At 46.3% G+C, this 19,118-nt stretch overlaps 1 protein-coding gene across 1 annotated transcript in view; it reads left to right on the top strand.

Moving 5' to 3' along the window:
• ASAP1 (ArfGAP with SH3 domain, ankyrin repeat and PH domain 1) overlaps positions 1 to 19,118 on the top strand; it is a 356,837-nt gene that overhangs the window by 22,858 nt on the left and 314,861 nt on the right. The window contains exon 2 of the mRNA XM_061171342.1: positions 18,903 to 18,988. Coding sequence (XP_061027325.1) covers positions 18,930 to 18,988 — 59 coding nt within the window. The 5' untranslated portion in view covers positions 18,903 to 18,929. The remainder of the gene's footprint in view (positions 1 to 18,902; positions 18,989 to 19,118) is intronic.

Here is a 19,118-nt window from a genome sequence, read left to right as displayed (position 1 = left end):
TGTTTCTGTGCGAGGGCTTTCTCCAGTTGCGGCGAGCGGGGGCCACTCTTCATCGCGGTGCGTGGGCCTCTCACTGTTGTGGCCTCTCTTGTTGCGGAGCACAGGCTCCAGACGCGCAGGCTCAGTAGTTGTGGCTCACGGGCTTCGTTGCTCCGCGGCATGTGGGATCTTCCCAGACCAGGGCTCGAACCCGTGTCCCCTGCACTGGCAGGCAGATTCTCAACCACTGCGCCACCAGGGAAGCCCCACAGTGTTGTTTGACCACTAGCTCATCACCCCAAAAGGAGACGCTGTACCCACTAAACGGTCACTCCTCATCAACCCCCTTTCCTTGTCTCTGAGCCCCTGGCGACACCTCGTGTGCTCTGTGTCTCGAAGTATTTAGCTGTTTTGGGTGTTTCATGTAAGTGCAATCATACAATATATGACCCTTATGTCTGGCTTTTTCCCCTTAGCATAATGATTTTGAAGTTCATCCGTGTCAAGGCGCGTATCAGTACTTCATTCCTTTTTATGGCTGAACAATATTCCAGTGTATGGCTAGACCACATGTTGTTTATCTGTTCATCTGTTGATAGACATTTGGGTTGTCTCCACCTTCTGACTATCGTGAGTAGTGCCTTTGTGAACATTCACATACAAGTGTTTGTTTGAAAACCTGTTTTCAACTCTTTGGGATATATACCCAGGGATGGTATTGAGGAGTCATCTGCTAACTCTGTGTTTAATTTTTTGAGGACCTGCCAACTTTTCCAAAGTGGCTGGACCATTTTACATCTCCCCCAGCAACGTGTGAGGGTTCCAGTTCTCCACGCCCTCGCCAAGACTTATTTTATGTTTTTTGGTATTACGGCTGATCTGGCGGGTGTGATGTGGCATGTCATGGTGGTTTTGATTTGCATTTTTTCTAATGACTGATGCCTTTGAGCATCTTTCCTGTGCTTGTGGGCCACATAAAGGGACCTTTAAGAGGGTGTGGCAGGTGCAGGGAAGCTCCAGGGACAGTGCGGGGACCCCGGGCACATGGCCAGTGCACAGTTTGAGGGGTGGGGAGGGAACAGTTGCTAGAACCTGGAGACAGTGAGGGCACGAGGAGGGGCCCTGACCAGAGCTGAGGCTTGGGTTGAGGGTGACAGCCAGTTCGCAGTGACCCCCAGACAGGGAGCAGTGGTGGGGACCGGAGGGGGGGCAGCAGGGAGGATGATACCTCACTCTCCCCCTCCCTCCTGTCTCCTGCTAGGGCTCCCTGTTGGCCAAAACCATCCTGCAGCCAGAGGGTAGGGGGTCCTTGCATTATTAGTCCCTGGAGGCCAGTTTGGGGCACAGAGAAGGGGATAGTGGAGCATGAGGGACACGTAGCACAGAATTAGTGTCTATTCCAGGAGCCCCCGCTACCATTTTCCTGTAGTTCTTCGGGTCTGTCCTTCTTCATGTGTAGGCTTCTCCCTGAGACTGGTAGTGAGACGGGCTGCATCCACTTTGAGCACCTTTATTGTAACATCCAGAGGAAGAGAGAAAACACCATTTCTTAAACCTCTTCTAGGAGATTGAGAAAGAGCTTTCCCAGAAACCTCCAATTTCAGGTCTCCTTGACCCAAGTTGGGTCACATGTCCTTTAGACTGATTACTGGCAAATTGCTGGGAGGGTTTTGGACCAGCTGGGCCCACACCCGGGAGCTGCAGGAACACATGCTTCCTGGGAGAAGGGCTAACCCGAATGAAGTCAGGAATGAGGAAAGGTGCTGGGTAGAACCCCACGGTGCCCTTCCCTGGGGATTCCTTGGAACATCTGCTAGACTAAAGCCCATGCTTTTTCCCACTCCGCCATGTACCATGCCAGGGGCGAGACCAGAAGCCTGGACCAGGCCTCCTGGAGGGTTTACGCCCTCGCTGCTGAGTCACGCCGGGCAGCGTGCCATCTCCAGCTGGTACCAACCGTCTCAGGCATCCTCAGGGTCTCCCAGCCCCTGTCATCCCTCCTGTGGTCCACATCCTTAGTAACAATTCCAGGGAGTGAGGCCTGACTCCACTCCATCAGAACCAGAGGCCCTGAGTTCAACCAGGAGTTCAGGAAATGGGGTTTTTTTTGTAGATTTTGCCACAAAAGACAAAATTTTTAAAACCCACCTGTTGTATGATTCCGTGTATATGAAATCTCCAGAATAGGCAAATCTGTAGAAACAGAAAGTTAGGCTGTTCTTTTGCCAGGAGTGGGTGGAGGTGGAACTGTGGGGGAGTAACTGCTGATAGGTACGGGGTTTCTTTTTGGGGCAAAATGAAAATGTTCTAAAATCGATTGTGGTGATTGTTGCACAACTCCGTGAATTATATTGAAACCATTGAACTGTATCCTTTAAACCGGCAAATTGTATGGTATGTGAATTATATCTCATCAAAGCTGTTACAGAGGGCTTCCCTGCTGGCGCAGTGGTTGAGAGTCTGCCTGCTAATGCAGGGGACACGGGTTCGCGTCCTGGTCTGGGAAGATCCCACATGCCGCGGAGCAACTAAGCCCGTGAGCCACAACTACTGAGCCTGCGCGTCTGGAGCCTGCGCTCTGCAAAAAGAGAGGCCACAATAGTGAGAGGCTTGCGCACCGCGATGAAGAGTGGCCTCTGCTTGCCGCCAACTACAGAAAGCCCTAGCATAGAAACGAAGACCCAACATAGCAATCAATCAATCAATCAATCAATCTTTAAAAAAAGAAAAAAAAGCTGTTACAGAAAAAAAGGACACAAAAGCTCCGTCTGCTGCTGTTCTTTTTGTTTTATTTAAAGTCAAAATGGATTGCTATTTTATTCCTTAGAATAAAAATTATCTGTGGCTTATACCATGTTTTCTTTTTCCTCTCTCCCTCCCCCTTCCTCCTTTTCTTTCTCCTTCTCTCTTTCTTTTCCCTACTTTACTTTAGATAAGTACCCACCTCCCCTTAGTCTTCGTAGGTCCTGTGGACTTGACCCAGCCTGTATACTCGTATGGACCCATGGGCGATACCCAGCCAGTGGAATGTTCCAGCCCCGGTCACAGAGTTGAGTTCAAGGATGCACACACAGTCAGAGTCAACCCTGAGACTTTTATTGGAACTATGGGGGAAGAGAGGCTTTCCTTCCTCAGGGATTGCTGAACTGTGACTGCACATAAACCTGAAGGCCAGTGGCCCCCTGGGGGCAGACCTGCCTGAAATACCCCTGTCCCCCCTCCAGGAAGGCAGAACCAGCAGACGGAGACTAGGTCCTCTCTGACCATATCCTTTGAGTGAATCTAGCCATGCCCGAAGTTACATCCATCCCTGGATTTCTCAGTTTGGTCAGCCCATAATCTCCACCCTCCTCTTTTTTTTTTTAAAGCCAGTAGTTGGGTTTTCTGCCTCAGGAAATTGGCTTCTGCAAATGTGGGCCCTCCATGCTTAAATGATTCAGAGGCCCCCTTTCCACAATAATCCCAGTGCCGTGAGAGGGAACTGGTCTTTCCGCCCTGTCTCTTGTATGAGAGCAAGCCAGGAGAACCGCTTCCACAGAGGAAGCAGGCTGACGCTGGAGCGTCCTGACCCAGCACATGGAGTCCTTTGTAAGGGCCCCGGATGGTATCTGGGGACCGTCCAGCAGCCTGTCGTGCCCACAAGAATCGGCCTGCGTTCCCCTGTTGCAGGCCTGTCTGTGTGTGTGCGTGCAGCTGGACATAGATGTGTCCTGGAGTGTGGCCTTTGTACATGGCATGGGGTCCCCTCTTTTCTTCTCTCCTTTTTTGGTTATCTATTGTAAACCACGTGAGTCACACTCATTCAGGATTTTATGTGTTTATAACAAGGGGGAAGGGTACCCCCGTCAGCTCAGGCTGCCATGTTGCCAGAGCGAGAAGTGTCTGATGTTCTTTCTGCTCTGTCTCCCTAGTTCCCAGCAAACACAGCAGTTGTGGACCCGGGCGCTATCCTTCTCAGTTTCCCCCTGTGGCACCTGAGGCTCTGAGGATCCAATGGACTTTCCATCAGATGGTTTGTCTCCAAAGCAGATAGAAGAGGGCCAAATCGCCTGCTGCTTTGGGGCACGAATATTCCCACCTCAGACTCAGTGCCTTGTGGTTCTTTGTCATTTAAGGGAAACAGAGTTGGGGAAGGTGAGAAGGCTTGATTCTAAGAGAAGTTTGGTTCATACCAGGCCCCAGAAGATGATGCTTAGGGTGACCTACATTTGAGACAGTTGCAAAGCACGAGGCTTGCAGGAATCCATGGCACTGTTTAGCTGGTGTTGACCAGTTGGCAACTGGACTCTGATGGGAAATGAAAGTGTGCCCGAAAGCCTTGGTATGAGGGTGTTTGTTTAGGTGGTCATTCGTTCATTCATTCAACGAACGTTTACTGAGCCAGGCACTGTGCTAGCCACAGGGTCCTCTGGTTCCCCCGGAGGCTTCTCCGGAAGAGTGGGGATGGGGTGTGGGGTTGCTTTGTTAACAACTCTGTTGTGCCTGCCTCGGTGATATTCCCAGGGCGTTCCAATCTGGTGAGCATCCTGGATTCGGTGACTCCAGTGGCGGTGACATGAGTGGTGCAGGGAGTGGACTCAAGCCTGCAGTGAGTCAGCTGCATCCAGGCGTAGCATCCTGCCTATGTCGCCTGTCACCTTGGAGACAAACAGCTGTGAAATAGAGAAGATTTAAATCCTCAGTAGAAGGAAAGAGTCTTGACTCTGGAGAAATTTCATTTTGAAAAGAAGTCTTACAGACATGGGTTGATTCTTCTGGGTTTACAAGCAGTAAAATTCCTAAGAAGCAGAGATGAATTTTCCGAAAGAAGTTTGAAGATTGGGGTTGCCGCAACAGTGGTGTCATGAGACTTCCTCAGGGTAGGGCTGGAAGGTAGTTTCTTCTCGGGCTTCCTGTTCTGGAGGTAGTGAACTGGGAAAGCTGGTTTAGGTCATGTGAATATTTCCCTGTAGCTTAAAAGGAACCCCCAATTTCTCTTTTTGACAACTCATACAGAAGTCTTTCTGATGTTCCCTTGTTTGTTTTACTCTCATTCTGATCATGTATTCGGTCAATAGGTGTTAACTGAGCACCTGTGAAGCATGTTGCATCATCATGTCACATGACTTTATTATAGTGTTGTGTCTTAAACACAGATCGCCTCTGCCTTCAGGAATGAGATGAAACCAATGAGTCAGGCCCCTCTCTACAGCCACACCTGCTCTTCCTTTTCTCTGCCAGTCTGTCTTCTTTCTCTTTCAAAGCCATGTTCTTCCAGGAAGCCTTCCTTGTTTGAACCTGCCCCTCTGTCACCATTCAGCAAATATTGCTTTGTGCCCACTGCACGTCAGCCTCTTGGCCAGGGGTTTGGGGGTTAAGATCAGAGATTTAGAGGAGAGTAAGTCATGGTTCTTGTCCCGGAGGAACTTCTGGTACCGAGCATGGTCATGGGAGCAATGTTAGTCTTTGTATGGGGAGGGTTCCAGTATGTTCCTGCAGTTGTATCAGTGTGGCATTTTGCCCTTATTTCCTATTCTTGGGTATACTTAATGAGATTGTAAGTTAGCTGAGGGAAAGTGTCAGCCCATCAAAAAGTACTGTGTTATTATGCTATGTCTATTATTCATTCAATAGATATATCATTCATGTACTCTTCAACTATGTATCCAGTCCTAGAAATTGGAACCCTTGTGCACTATTGGTGGGATTGTAAGATGGTGCAACCTCTGTGGAAAACAGTGTGGTGGTTCTTCAAAAATTAAAAATAGAATTACCGTATGATCCAGCAAATCCACCTCTGGGTATATATCCAAAAGCGTCGGGGTCTCAAAGAGATACTCAAACATCCATGTTCATGGCAGCCTTGTTGACGGTAGGCAAGAGGTGGGAGCGACCCGAATGTCCATCAGTGGATGAATGGATAAACAAAATGTCATACGTACATATCATGGAACAGTATCCAGCCTTAAAAAGGAAGGAGGGACTTCCTTGGTGGCACAGTGGTTAAGAATCCGCCTGCCAATGCAGGGGACACGGGTTCAAGGCCTGGTCCAGGAAGATCCCACATGCCGCGGAGCAACTAAACCCGTGCTCCACAACTACTGAGCCTGCGCTCTAGAGCCCGCGAGCCACAACTACTGAGCCCACATGCCACTACTACTGAAGCCCGCACGCCTAGAGCCCGTGCTCCACAACAAGAGAAGCCACCGCAATGAGAAGCCCACGCACCGCAACGAAGAGTAGTCCCCGCTCGCCGCAACTAGAGAAAGCCCGCGCGCAGCAACGAAGACCCAATGCAGCCAAAAATAAATTTATTAAAAAAAAAAAAAAAGGAAGGAAATTCTGATACATGCTACAACATGGATGAACCTTGAGGACATCATGCTAAGTGAAATAAGCCAGTCGCAAAAAGACAAATACTGTATGATTCCATTTATGTGCAGTATCTAAAGTAGTCAAATTCATAGAAATAAAAAGTAGAATGGTGGTTGCCCAGGCCTGGGGGGAGGAGGTATGGGGAGTTGTTGTTTAATGGGTGTAGAGTTTCAGTTTTACAAGATGAAATCGTTCTGGAGATCTCCTGTTATAACAATGCGAATATACTTAACACTACTGGACTGTACACTTTAAAATGGTTAAGGTGGTAAATTCTGTGTTATGTGTTTTCTTTTTTTTAAAATTAATTAATTAATTAATTTATTTATTTTTGGCTGTGTTTGGGTCTTCGTTTCTGTGCGAGGGCTTTCTCCAGTTGCGGTGAGCGGGGGCCGCTCTTCATCGCGGTGCGTGGGCCTCTCACTATTGCGGCCTCTCTTGTTGCGGAGCACAGGCTCTAGACGCGCAGGCTCAGTAGTTGTGGCTCACGGGCTCAGTTGCTCCGCGGCATGTAGGATCTTCCCAGACCAGGGCTCGAACCCGTGTCCCCTGCATTGGCAGGCAGACTCTCAACCACAGCGCCACCAGGGAAGCCCTATGTGTTTTCTTTTAACCACACAAAACTTTAAAAAAATGTATGTATCTAGTCCTTTATAACAGACATGTTCAAAGTACTGAGAATTTTCTGGTTTACAAACCAGACAGGGTCCCTCACCTCGTGGACTTACCTCTGCAGTGAGCACCGACTACGTGCCAGGAATTATACCACCACCCCGAGAGTTAGCTACTAACCATCCCACTCCCGCAGATGGGGAAGTGGAAACAGAGGTGAAACAACTTGGCCAGATCCCCAGAACAAAAAACATATCCAGTGGTGGGAGGCCTGAGAATCTGGAGCAGGAGGCCAGCCTGGCCGAGGTTGCAGGAATTCAGACACACTGGGCAGAGCCTGGCTCAGCGTGCTGGCACAGGGTGCCTGGGAGCACGGCTTGGCAGGCTGGACATTGTGACAGAAGTATCAGCGCTGGGTCTCAGACATGGCAGAGGGGTCAGCAAACATTTTTCCAGTGAAAGCTCTTTCTTAGCCTGTGGCTTAGAACTTGCCACTCTGTGTTCTCTGAAGCCCCTCTTCCTGTCTTTTCTGTCTGGTATCCCCTGTTCCTCCCTCAAAACCTGAAGCTGCTTCCACCTCCCTCGTGAAGCCACTCTATGTTCCGTATTCTGTACTGATTCTAAACTTTGTGCCAACGTTCATTTTTGCACTATTGATTTCCCTTTCTGCCTTACATCGGAGGAAGGTGCCCAACTTAAATATGGCATCTGTTGAACTGTTGTAGGAATGAATGGATGGATGGATGGATGGATGGATGGATGGATGGATGGATGAATCTGTCAAAAGAGAGGATAGAGGCATATATTTATTTCATAGTTGTACAATATAATGGGCAGCATAATTAGATCTTGTTAACCTGTGAACTAACAAGTGGGGAATTCCCTCCCTTTATTTATCAGCAGTGCAAATATGCATGGATTCCAAGCCTAAAAGTTTTCTGAGCCACAGATAGATGGGAAATTGTGGGGTGAACCCTCGTGCAGGGGCAGGTGTGCTTTGATGGATTCTTTGAGTGGTCTGAACGAGATGGTTTAGACTTCTCATTTCTCAAATTTACAGCCTTCTAAAGACTGCTCTGGGCTTTCAGTAGAAGAGATTTGAACATTCCTTAGATATACTTTATTTCCTTTGATTCTGAGATGCCTTTGATTGCAACATGCATTCTTGACATCATCACAGCGTTGGAGGAGAAAACAGAAGCTCTGCCGCATTACATTTCATTGATGGGAAGACACACTGTGTTCCAGAAACAGTAAAATGTGAAAATAGGGCTGTCCACAAAATGGAAGGAATAATGTGATTCCAAAGAGTGTTGTCAAATTGGGTTGCCTGGGTGAGTTCATGCTGATTGGACCTACTCCAGGGAGTTAGGAGTGAGCTTGAATGGCAAGGCTGGTCTTGCTGGCTTGTCATAGGTCTTTTTTTAGTTCTAGCACTAGGAGAAAAATCCATACAGCAGAGACCTGTCTCCCGAGGCTGCCCCTGCTTTGAAAGGTTGGTGGGATTTGAAGGAAAGAAGTCTTTTGGAGCCAGACAGATCCAGGTTCCACTTCCTAGCTGTGAAAACCCTAGCGAGATGCTCATTCTGTCTTAGCCTCAGTTTCCTTCTCTGTAGAATGGAACAATAACTATACTTGTCTCTTAGAGTTGTTTTGAAGATTAAAGAATTTATTGCTTGTTTAGTGCCTGATACACATAGGAAGCATGCAATATACGCTAGCTGTATAATTATTTTTTCAATTATTATTTAACCTATCAGAGCTGTTGTCTCCTCTGTAAGGTGGGAATCATAATAACAGCTGTGCTCTCGCTAGGAGGGGCTGGGTGAAGAGTTAGCACAGTCTAAGGTGGCAAAGTGCCTGGTGCCCACACAGGCTCTGCGTGGTGCCTAGTGGGCACTTGGCAGTAGGGGCTTCCTTCCAGGGGGGTGAACACCTTTCCATGCAAAACCCTTTCTATCCTGATTCCCTTTTCCTTGGGCAGGGTGGAGGCCAGGCCATGGTCGTAGCCTCCCTGACTGCCCCTGCGGCAGTGACCCGTGGACAACAGGATGACCAGCTACAGGAACCATGTATATGGTGCTGGCCTTGCTGAGAAGCTGCCAAGTCGGGACCCTGGGCTGCTGACGTCCTTTCTAGTTGTGGGTTGTCACTGGTGGGGCACTTGTCCATCACACATCTGCTGTGTGTTAGCACTTCTCTGGTCCTTGTATGATGGCCGCATCTGGGAGTATTAGTTCTCTGGCGCTTCTAACCCGCCCCTTAGTGGCCGAGAGCAAGCGCTCAGGCAGGAAGTCTCAGCGGTTGCTTGCAGTAGGATGCACTTGGACTTTAATGGACTTGTCAGCATCAAGGCAATGCGCGGGGGCACCATCATTGTCTGCTGCCATCTGAATATTCCAGAAGAAGACACAGACTCACAGAAGTGAAGTTCACGGCCCAGAGTCACACAGCAGTTAGAGGGGAGAACCAGTGCTGGAACAGAAGTCTTCCCGCTCCCAACAGTGTCCCCTTTCCAGTGCTTGGGAAATTCCCCCAACACCGGGCTGCCTGATGCTGCTTCTCCTACGCGGGGAACACGGGGGCTCTCGCTCACCGTGCTCGCTGACGGTAAACACGCAATTGTTTGCAAGGACCTGGATCGTGCTATTAAAACAGTTGGTAGCGCAACAAACCCTAGGTACCTGCAGGTTTCACACTTCACACTTGCAGTTCTTCTCAGGGGACCCCAAAGGAAATGTGTGATTTCTGAGGTGCCACCGACTGAGTTGATCCTGCTTCCGTGGGCTTGAGGAGCAGGCAGCGTGGTTAGTGAGCGAGCCTAGCTGGCCCCCCAGCACAGCAGCTCTCAGGGTTACTTGGTCTTTCTCTTCTCGGCTCACTGAGACTATTTTGCTGGCACTCACTTATTTGAAGATTCACACAGTTCTCAGGATGCAACTTTTTAAGATGCTGAGGATTTATTATTCACCTTCAGTACGTAGGTTCGTATGGCACCTGGCACTTTTTCTCGTTATCCGTGAGGTTATTTGGTTAAGGTCTGATTCTCTTAAACACGGGCTCTAAAGCAGAGACTAGGTCCATTTTGCTAACCATTATTATATCCTTGACATTTAGCTTAAGAAACATTTTTTCAATAAATGAATGAATGAATGGATGCATTTTTCCAACAGATGATTCTCATTTATGGGAAGCTGTAGCCAATGGGACATAGCATGCAGTAGGCACTTACTAGATGTTTGTGAGGCAGTTCCGATAATGTGTTCACACCCAGATGAGATCACTTATGAGAGTTCATTCTGTCGTTTCGGTACCTGTCCCCCTACCCCCACCAGTCTACGGTCTCAAGCTACCCAGCTTTGCCTCTGCATTGTGACCCAGCGTGCAGTCCACTCAGGAAACAGGATGTAAGACATGGTTACAGTCATCATGAGTTTCTAATCCAGCCAGCCAGTGGATCTGGTCTTTTGGATCGTGGGTCCTTTGCTCTGACCTCTTTGGAGAGGAGAGACCCAAACCATCTTTGACTGTTGTTTTATCCAGCGAGTGAGGCAGGGGATGGTCCAGGCGGAAGTTCAGCGGTAACGTCATTGTTAGGTAGAGCACCTCCACCGTCCTTGGCTTTCTCGGGGCAGGCTTCTGCAGAGTCTTGTCTGCTTCCTTCTATAGCATACCTTGATTATAACCCTGGGCAGATGGAGGCAGGAGGAACAGCCCACCCCAAGCACTTGCTGGTGGGCAGGGGGACACGGCGCGAGTCCAGAGTTACCTGGTCAAAGGCCACAGGTGAATAACTTGGGGCTTCTCGGGGCAGGTAGGGAGGCAGGGCTTGTCGCTTGCTAGTGGATATAGAAACTAAGAGACCTAGTGATTGGTACGAAATCCCCATGACCAACTCAGGTGGACTCTGCCTTCACCATTCAAGAATTGCCGCAGGAGAGGAGGTTTGACTTACCTATTTGAAACAATCAGAAGATCGTATATCGGGCTTCCCTGGTGACGCAGTGGTTAAGAATCCGCCTTCCAATGCAGGGGAGGCGGGTTTGAGCCCTGGTCCGGGAAGATCCCGCATGCTGCAGAGCAACCAAGCCTGTGCACCACAACTACTGAGCTTGTGCTCTAGAGCACGCTAGCCACAACTACTGAGCCCACGTGCCACAGCTACTGAAGCCTGCGTGCCTAGGGCCTGTGCTCCGCAACAAGAGAAGCCACCGTTGTGAGAAGCCCACGCACCACAACCAAGAGTAGCCCCTGCTCACCGCAACTAGAGAAAGCCCGCGCGCAGCAGCAGACCCAACGCAGCCAAAAATAAATAAATAAAATAAATTTAAAAAAAAGAAGGTAATATATCAAGAGAGGAATGGATAAAGAAGAAGTGGTACATATATACCATGGAATATTATTCAGCCATAAAAAAGAACAAAATAGGGACTTCCCTGGTAGCACAGTGGTTAAGAATCTGACTGCCAGTGCAGGGGACAAGGGTTCGATCCCTGGTCCGGGAAGATCCCACAAGCTGTGGAGCAGCTAAGCCCGTGGGCCACAGCTACTGAAGCCTGCGTGCCTAGAGCCCATGCTCCGCAACAAGAGAAGCCACCTCAGTGAGAAGCCCGTGCACTGCAACGAAGAGTAGCCCCCGCTCGCTGCAACTAGAGAAAGCCCGTGCGCAGCAACGAAGACCCAGCGCAGCCATAAATAAATAAGTAAATAAATAAATTTAAAAAAAGAACAAAATAATGCCATTTGCAGCAACATGGATGGACCTAGAGATTGTCATACTGAGTGAAGTAAGTCAGAAAGAGAAAGACAAATATCATATGATGTCACTTATATGTGGAATCTAAAAAAAGGGTACAAATGAACTTATCTACAAAATAGAAATAGAGTCACAGATGTAAAAAACAAACTTATGGTTACCGGGAGTAAGGTGGGAGGGAGGGACAAATTGGGAGATTGGGATTGACATATACACACTACTATATATGAAATAGATAACTAATAAGGACCTACTTTATAGCACAGGGAACTCTACTCAATACTCCGTAATGGCCTATATGGGAAAATAATCTAGAAAAGAGTGGATATATGTATAACTGATTCACTTTGCCATCCACCTGGAACTAATACAACATTGTAAATCAACTATACTCCAATAAAAATTAAAAAAAAAAACCAAAAGAAGAAAATAATACAAAATGGGATGTATTCAGTCAGAATTCATACTGCCTTACCTCGCATAGTAAGTAAAGCTCTGAGCTTTGAAACCAAGCTGTCCCAAGTTTGAATCCTGAATCTGCCTCCACCAAGTAGCTGTGTGACCAAATGGTACATCAGTTTTGTGGACCTCGGTTTTCTTATCTGTAAAATGCAGACAATCACAATTCCTTGCAGGGTTGTGGTGAGGATTGAATGCGATAATGAATGTATTATACGTAGGATGAGTCTGGTACCTAGAAAGTGATCAGTAGGGGGCACTATTAGTATTATTGTTGTTATTGTTATTTGTGCTGTAGGAGTCAGAAATGGACAGATTGTTGGGCTGGGAAAGTTGGAGAAAGCTTTTTTAAAAAAAAATTTTTTTTATTGGAATATAGTTGATTTACAATGTTATGTTAGTTTCAGGTGTACAGCATAGTGAATCAGTTATACATATACATATATCCACTCTTTTCAAGATTCTTTTCCCATATAACCATTACAGAGTATTGAGTAGAGTTCCCTGTGCTATACAGTAGGTCATTATTAGTTATCTATTTTATATATAGTAGTGTGTATATATCAATCCCAATCTCCCAATTTATCCCTCCCCCACCCTTACCCCTTGGAAACCATAAGTTTGTTTTTTACATCTGTGACTCTATTTCTGTTTTGTAGGTAAGTTCATTTGTACCCTTTTTTAAGATTTTGCATATAAGCGATATAGTATGATATTTGTCTTCCTCTGTCTGACTTACTTCACTCAGCATGACAGTCTCTAGGTCCATTCATGTTGCTGCAAATTGCATTATTTCTTTTTTTCCTTTTTTATGGCTGTGTAATATTCCATTGTATATGTACCACATCTTCTTTATCCATTCCTCTGTTGATGGACATTTAGGTTGCTTCCATGTCCTGGCTATTGTAAATAGTGCTGCAATAAACATTGGGTGCATGTATCTTTTTGAATTATGGTTTTCTCCGGATATATGCCCAGGAGTGGGATTGCTAGGTCAGATTGTAGCTCTTTTTTTAGTTTTTTAAGGGACCTCCATACTGTTCTCCATAGTGGTTGTACCAATTTACATTCCCACCAACAGTGTAAGAGGGTTCCCTTTTCTGGAGAAAGCTTCTTGAAAGAGAAGGCACTTCGAGTGGGGCTAGACAAGCTAGGCTTCTAGTAGACAAGAGGAAGATTTGCCAAAATATGTATTCAGGCTTTTTTCTTTAGGTCTCTGGTTTTCTAACTACAGCTTCTACAGAACAGGAAAGAATCACATCAGTAAATAGGAAAGGTGTTTGCTGTGATGTTATGGGAACAAAGAAAACTGTCCAAGCTATAGCCAGCTGCTAGTGACTCAAGAGTTCATAACATCCTCTATAAAAGGATACGAATCCCAGCATCCGTGAAGTCACTTCTGTTGAATAAATCTCAACACCTATTTGGTGACTGGCAATAAAGAAGGGCTGATGTACTAAATGACTTATGTCCCTATTCTTGCATGGCATACAGGAATTGCTTTCTGGAATGACATACCGTAAGTCACAGAATAGAATTTCAATGGAAAAAGCAGAAACATGGGTGGATAAAAATTGTGATGCTTGATGATAATGAGTTCTGGTTCACTCTAGCAGGTACTTTAAATCTTCCATCACTGGTGGCAGGGGGAAATGAGAGGTTATAGAGAAGAGCAAGGGGGTTAATAGCACACGTTCACTCCTCTGATGTGTATTTATTGAACATCTAGTTATAGATGATGTGTGTTCCCTGTCCGTATCTTGAGCCCACCCCGGAAGGCACTGCAGGTGGTGCCTGTTCCCAGGGAGGGCTTCCTGCATCTCTGTCTGAGGCCGTACCCTGGCTGTGCGTGGCCAGTGAGGCATGGGAGTGGGTGCATAAATGCCCCAGCTTCCTTACCCCAGGATGGCAATTCTAAGTTGTGTTCCCATCTCTCAGAGGGTCCCCACTGGGGTTGTGCCCCAGGTGCCTTAGTGGTAACCTGCATGACCTCATGGCAAGTTCCCTAACCTCTGAGTTTCAGATTCTTGTAGGATGGTTGTGTGGATTAAACAAGACGATAGTGTTACTACCACCACTACTAGTTACTGTTTTGCTCAGTGCTTGAACTACATTATCTAACTAATTCTTAATGACTGTATGAGGTAGGTACTTTAATTATCCCAATTTTAAAGATGAGGAAACTGAAGTATGAAAGGATAAATAACTCACCAAGGAGCCATAATTTGAGTTCTAACCCAGATGCATTTGTTCTAAGGAGACAACTTTTAATTATAAGCCAAACTGTTAGAGTACAAGGTCTAGCAAGGAAGCTGCTATTATTATTATTAGCAAGTGCCCAGCATATAGTTGGTGCTCCTTTTATTTGTGCAGTTAAAAAAATAATGAATGTCAATAAAAAAAGAAAAGAAAGAAAGAAAGAAAAAAAACCAAAAAAGTGAGCACCAGGCCTTGAATGGAGGCAGAATTCTGGATCAATAAATATTTGTGATTAAATGAAAAAAACAAAAAACGGGGATTCCCTGGCGGTCCCGTGGTTAGCACTCGGCGCTTTCACTGCCGTGGCCTCAGGTTCAATTCCTGGTCGGGGAACTAAGATCCCATAAGCTGCGAGGTGCCGCCAAAAAAAAAAAAAAAAGGAATGAATGAATGAATGTTAGTTCCTCGAGATTATAAACATTTTTTGTTCTTGGCTCTGTCTTCCCTGCATATGATAAGTCCAAGACAGATATTCCTTGAATGAATGATTGAATGAATGAATGCAAAGTGGAATTTTTTTTTTTTAAGTTACTGGTAGTTCCCTGGTTCTAAGAAAATCATGTTAATTGAAATGCATTATTTATTTGACTTTTATGAAAACCGGTTCCAGAAAGGAAATAGCTTTAAAATCCTAACAGTATTTATCTGTAGGGGATGGGATACTAAAATATTTTATTTTCATGCCTTACTATTTTTCGTGATGGACCTGGATTACTTTCATAACTGGAAAGAAAGAATCTCTGTTTGAAAAACAAAAATCAGTCTCAAAGCATAAACGGTTTCAAAGCAGTGTGAGTGCAGCACTGACATACACGTAGATGCTATCTTAATTCGAGTGAGTTCAGAGTCGAGGAAGCAGGGTGTGAACTGATGTTGGTGTCACACCTCACACAGCAGTTTCACACACCGTCTCTCTGGGGGTTCACGCCAGTCTAGTGACGTAGGTCAGGCTACGATAGTGATCTCATTTCACAAACAAGGGACCCAACAGCTGAAGAGGCTCACCGACCAGGATACTCTGTCCCTGCAGCCCCTCGTGAAGACCCATTAGAGGAAGTGGGACAAGGGTGGAGGTGGATTGGGATACCAGGGACTCACGTGATAGCTGTCTCTGAGCATCTTCGAGTTATTTTAAGGAGAGGAAGCCTGGCTTAGACTTTCTGAGTCAGACAACCTGGGTTGGAATCCCAGTTCTGCCGCACACTGTCCTGGACACAGTATTTCATCTCTCAGCATCGATGTTCTCATCTGTAAAGCTGGCCCAGTGTCTTCTTGTGAGGGTCAAATTGGCACCAAGTAGTGTGTTTTCTGCAAGAGGTGGCTTTGCTGATTGTCATCACATCTCTTCTGTCTGTGTGCAAGGCTTTCATTTTTCCCAATTGTGTTGATACTCATTGGTGTCCATAAATTAGCGTTCCCATGTATATTCGTCAGGTTTTGCCGAGTAACAAAAACCTCAGAACTGCAGTGGCCTGCTTGATGGCAGGTGTTTATTTTCATGCTCATGGGTCGTGGGTCAGTTGTGGTTTGGCTGATCTAGGTTGGGCTTGGCTGGCTCAGGCTGAACTTCAGGTTTGGTTCAGATCTGCTCCACGTGTCTTTATTGCGGGGTCCAGGCTGAAAGGCAGCAGCTGAAAGGGGCTGGGGAGACATAGTCCTCTCATGACACATCACAGGAGGGCAAGGGATAGACTTGGGACCAGCATAGTGTCATTTCCATCCGAATTCCATTGTAAACAAGTCAGTGGTCCAGTTCAGAATCCAATGCTGCATGGAAAGAACTACCACCCGCTATAGTAGGAAGGACTACAAAGACACAGGACCAAGGGCAGGGATGTATAATTCAAATTCAGGTTGAGAGTGAAGAATAGGAGCAGTGATCCAGTCTATACACTGTCTTAGCTTGTATGCTTGGGTGAAGCAAGGAAAGCAAAGGAAGGGCAAGGTGAGGCGTGGGCTGGGAGAGGCATTGCTTATTTATGCCGGTAACAGGGCCTTGTTTTTCATGTACATATAGTGTGTAAAGTTGTGGTCAGGAGGTGAATGTTACGGGGAAATCATGGTCCGTGATTCTGGAGGAGAGCATATGTTTTTGCTTATGCCAGTACCACCCTGTCTTGATTATTCCAGCTTTGTAGTAGGTTTTGAAATTGGGAAATGTGAGTCTTCCACATCATTTTGGCTATCTGAGTTCATTGCATTTCCATATCAATTTTAGGATAAGACTATCAATTCCCCATCTAACTTAAATGTGTGATTCAAAGTTCGGGAAGATTCAATCACTGTTGGCATCTAAGGTTGAAGAAGGTGGTTTGATCATTTATCCAACAAATGTTTATTAATATTGTGCTGGACACCACTGTGTGGTTGGTGCTGGGGATACGAGAAAATCCAAACACAGTCTTTGTATCACACGGCTTATTATCAAATCAAATCAACATATGTTTATCAGTCTTCACATGAATGAATGCATAGTTAAAAACAGATAAATTCTGTAATCTAATCTAGAGGAGTAGGAAGAGTTTCCCTGAGGAAGTAAAATTTAAAGAAGTATAGGAGTTAACTAGCCAAAGTGAGAGAGGAAGGCCTTACAGGCAGAGGGAACAGCATGGGCAAAGGACCTGGGGCAGAAGGACCGTGGAAAGTTGCAGGATCTGAAAGAAGGTCATGTGGTTGCAACAGTGAGCTGGGGTGGACAAGATGAGGTCAGAGAGGAGGGGAGCAAGAGTCAGACTGTGTTCAATCATTTTTATCTGGAAGCACTGAGAAACCGTTAAAGAATGTTAAGCTAGAGGTGGAGGGATGACACAGATTTGAGTTTTAAAATTTTTATTCTGCATATTAGCCAGTCGTATTTGGATCTGGATTTTTTAAAACAAAAAAACTGTTAAACAGCATTTTTGACATTTATGAGGCTATTAGAAATTTGAACATTGGATATTTGGTGATGTCAAGGAATTATCATCTTTTTAGGTGTGGTAATGGTGTTGCTGTTATATTTTTGTAAAAGACCTTATGTAGCGATACGTGCTGCACTATTTTTTTTTTTATAAATTTATTTTATATATTTTATTTTTGGCTGCATTGGGTCTTCATTGCTGCGCGTGAGCTTTCTCGAGTTGCGGCGAGTGGGGGCTACTCGTCGTTGCGGTGCGCGGGCTTCTCACTGCTGTGGCTTCTCTTGTTGCAGAGCATGGGCTCTAGGCGCACGGGCTTCAGTAGTTGTGACTCACGGGCTCTAGAGCGCAGGCTCAGTAGTTGTGGCCCACGGGCTTAGTTGCTCCGTGGCATGTGGGATCTTCCCGGACCAGGGCGCGAACCTGTGTCCTCTGCATTGGCAGGTGGATTCTTAACCACTGCACCACCAGGGAAGCCCCTGTGCTGCGCTATTAATGACTGAAATAAGACGTCTGGAATTTGCTTCTAAAAACTAACGTGGGGAGGGGGAGGGATTAGGGAGTGGATGGGGTAGGACTGATTATGAGTTGATGGTGATTGGGGCTGGGTAGTGGGAATCTCTGTGTTTGTGTCTGTACAGAATTCTGCATAATAAAACATAAAAAAAGAAAAAGATTGTTCTGGCTTCAGTGTAGGGGAGCAGATTTCAGAGGGAGAAATGGTGATTAGGGGAGACCAATTAGGTGATAGTTGTAGTAGCCCAGGTGAGAATGATGGAGGCTTGATCCAGGGCTGTGTCAGTGGAGATGGAGAGAGAGAGACAGGTTGAGAGATATTTAGGTTCGAGACATGTGACTTAGGGATGTGGAGATGGTGTGTCAAGTGTGTCCCTAGGTTTCTGGCTGCAGATGGAGGTACCACTCTGAACTTGGGGAAGGACCCAGCAGGTCCCTTGGCTTCTCTTGTTTTCACACCCCCACTTCTGTTTCCCCTCCATCCAAAAATATTGAAGCTGTTCCCTTATGTAAAACCTTTAATCCCAGACTTCCTGTGCTCTGTGCACTCAGCAATTAATTAAGCTTTGGTATGCATGAATTAATTAAAATCCTCTTTCTGGTTCAGAGGGGCTGTCCTGAAATATGTAGATTCATATATATCTACCTTCTTCCTGGGGCTGATTCCCTTGGCTGGGGGAACTCCTCTGCTTCCCCATGGGCACACAGCTGTGGCTGTCTGTCTGTCCTACCTGTCAGCACAATTTAATTTCATGTTTAGGAGCTCAGGTCTAGAGATGTTAATGACTTGTAAATTGCTCTCCAACATAGAGCTAGAAATAGAAAGGCAAGAAGGATTCCTGAGCACTTGTACAGATTTACTGATGGAGATGTCAGCCCCAAAGTGGATTGCTGAAATAGTGGTTTCCCCACTGTTTTCCTTCCCATTCCTGGACAGCCACTGTGGTGTAAGAACATTCCTAACAAGGGTGCTGGCTTCCACATGAAATCACGTGTTGGTCTGAGACAATGTCTTCTGCCCAGTCCTGCTGGATGACTCTTGTCACCTTTTTTCCTACCTCCCCATCCAGGTAATTTTCTGATGTGACGGCTGAGACATGAGATCTTCAGCCTCCAGGCTCTCCAGTTTTTCATCAAGAGATTCACTATGGAATCGGTGAGTGGTCTTAGCCCATCCTGTCCAGAGAGCCCAGCCTGGGAAATGTGGAGGGATTCTTTTGGGGAGGTTGAAATGCAAAAGTTGATCAGACTCAAGCACTAGAATCTGACAGAGACACCATGGGTGT

Source organism: Eubalaena glacialis, chromosome 17, assembly GCF_028564815.1.
Source record: "Eubalaena glacialis isolate mEubGla1 chromosome 17, mEubGla1.1.hap2.+ XY, whole genome shotgun sequence".
In the NCBI taxonomy this organism is placed as follows: domain Eukaryota; kingdom Metazoa; phylum Chordata; class Mammalia; order Artiodactyla; family Balaenidae; genus Eubalaena; species Eubalaena glacialis.
This window is presented reverse-complemented; position numbering and strand designations above follow the sequence as displayed.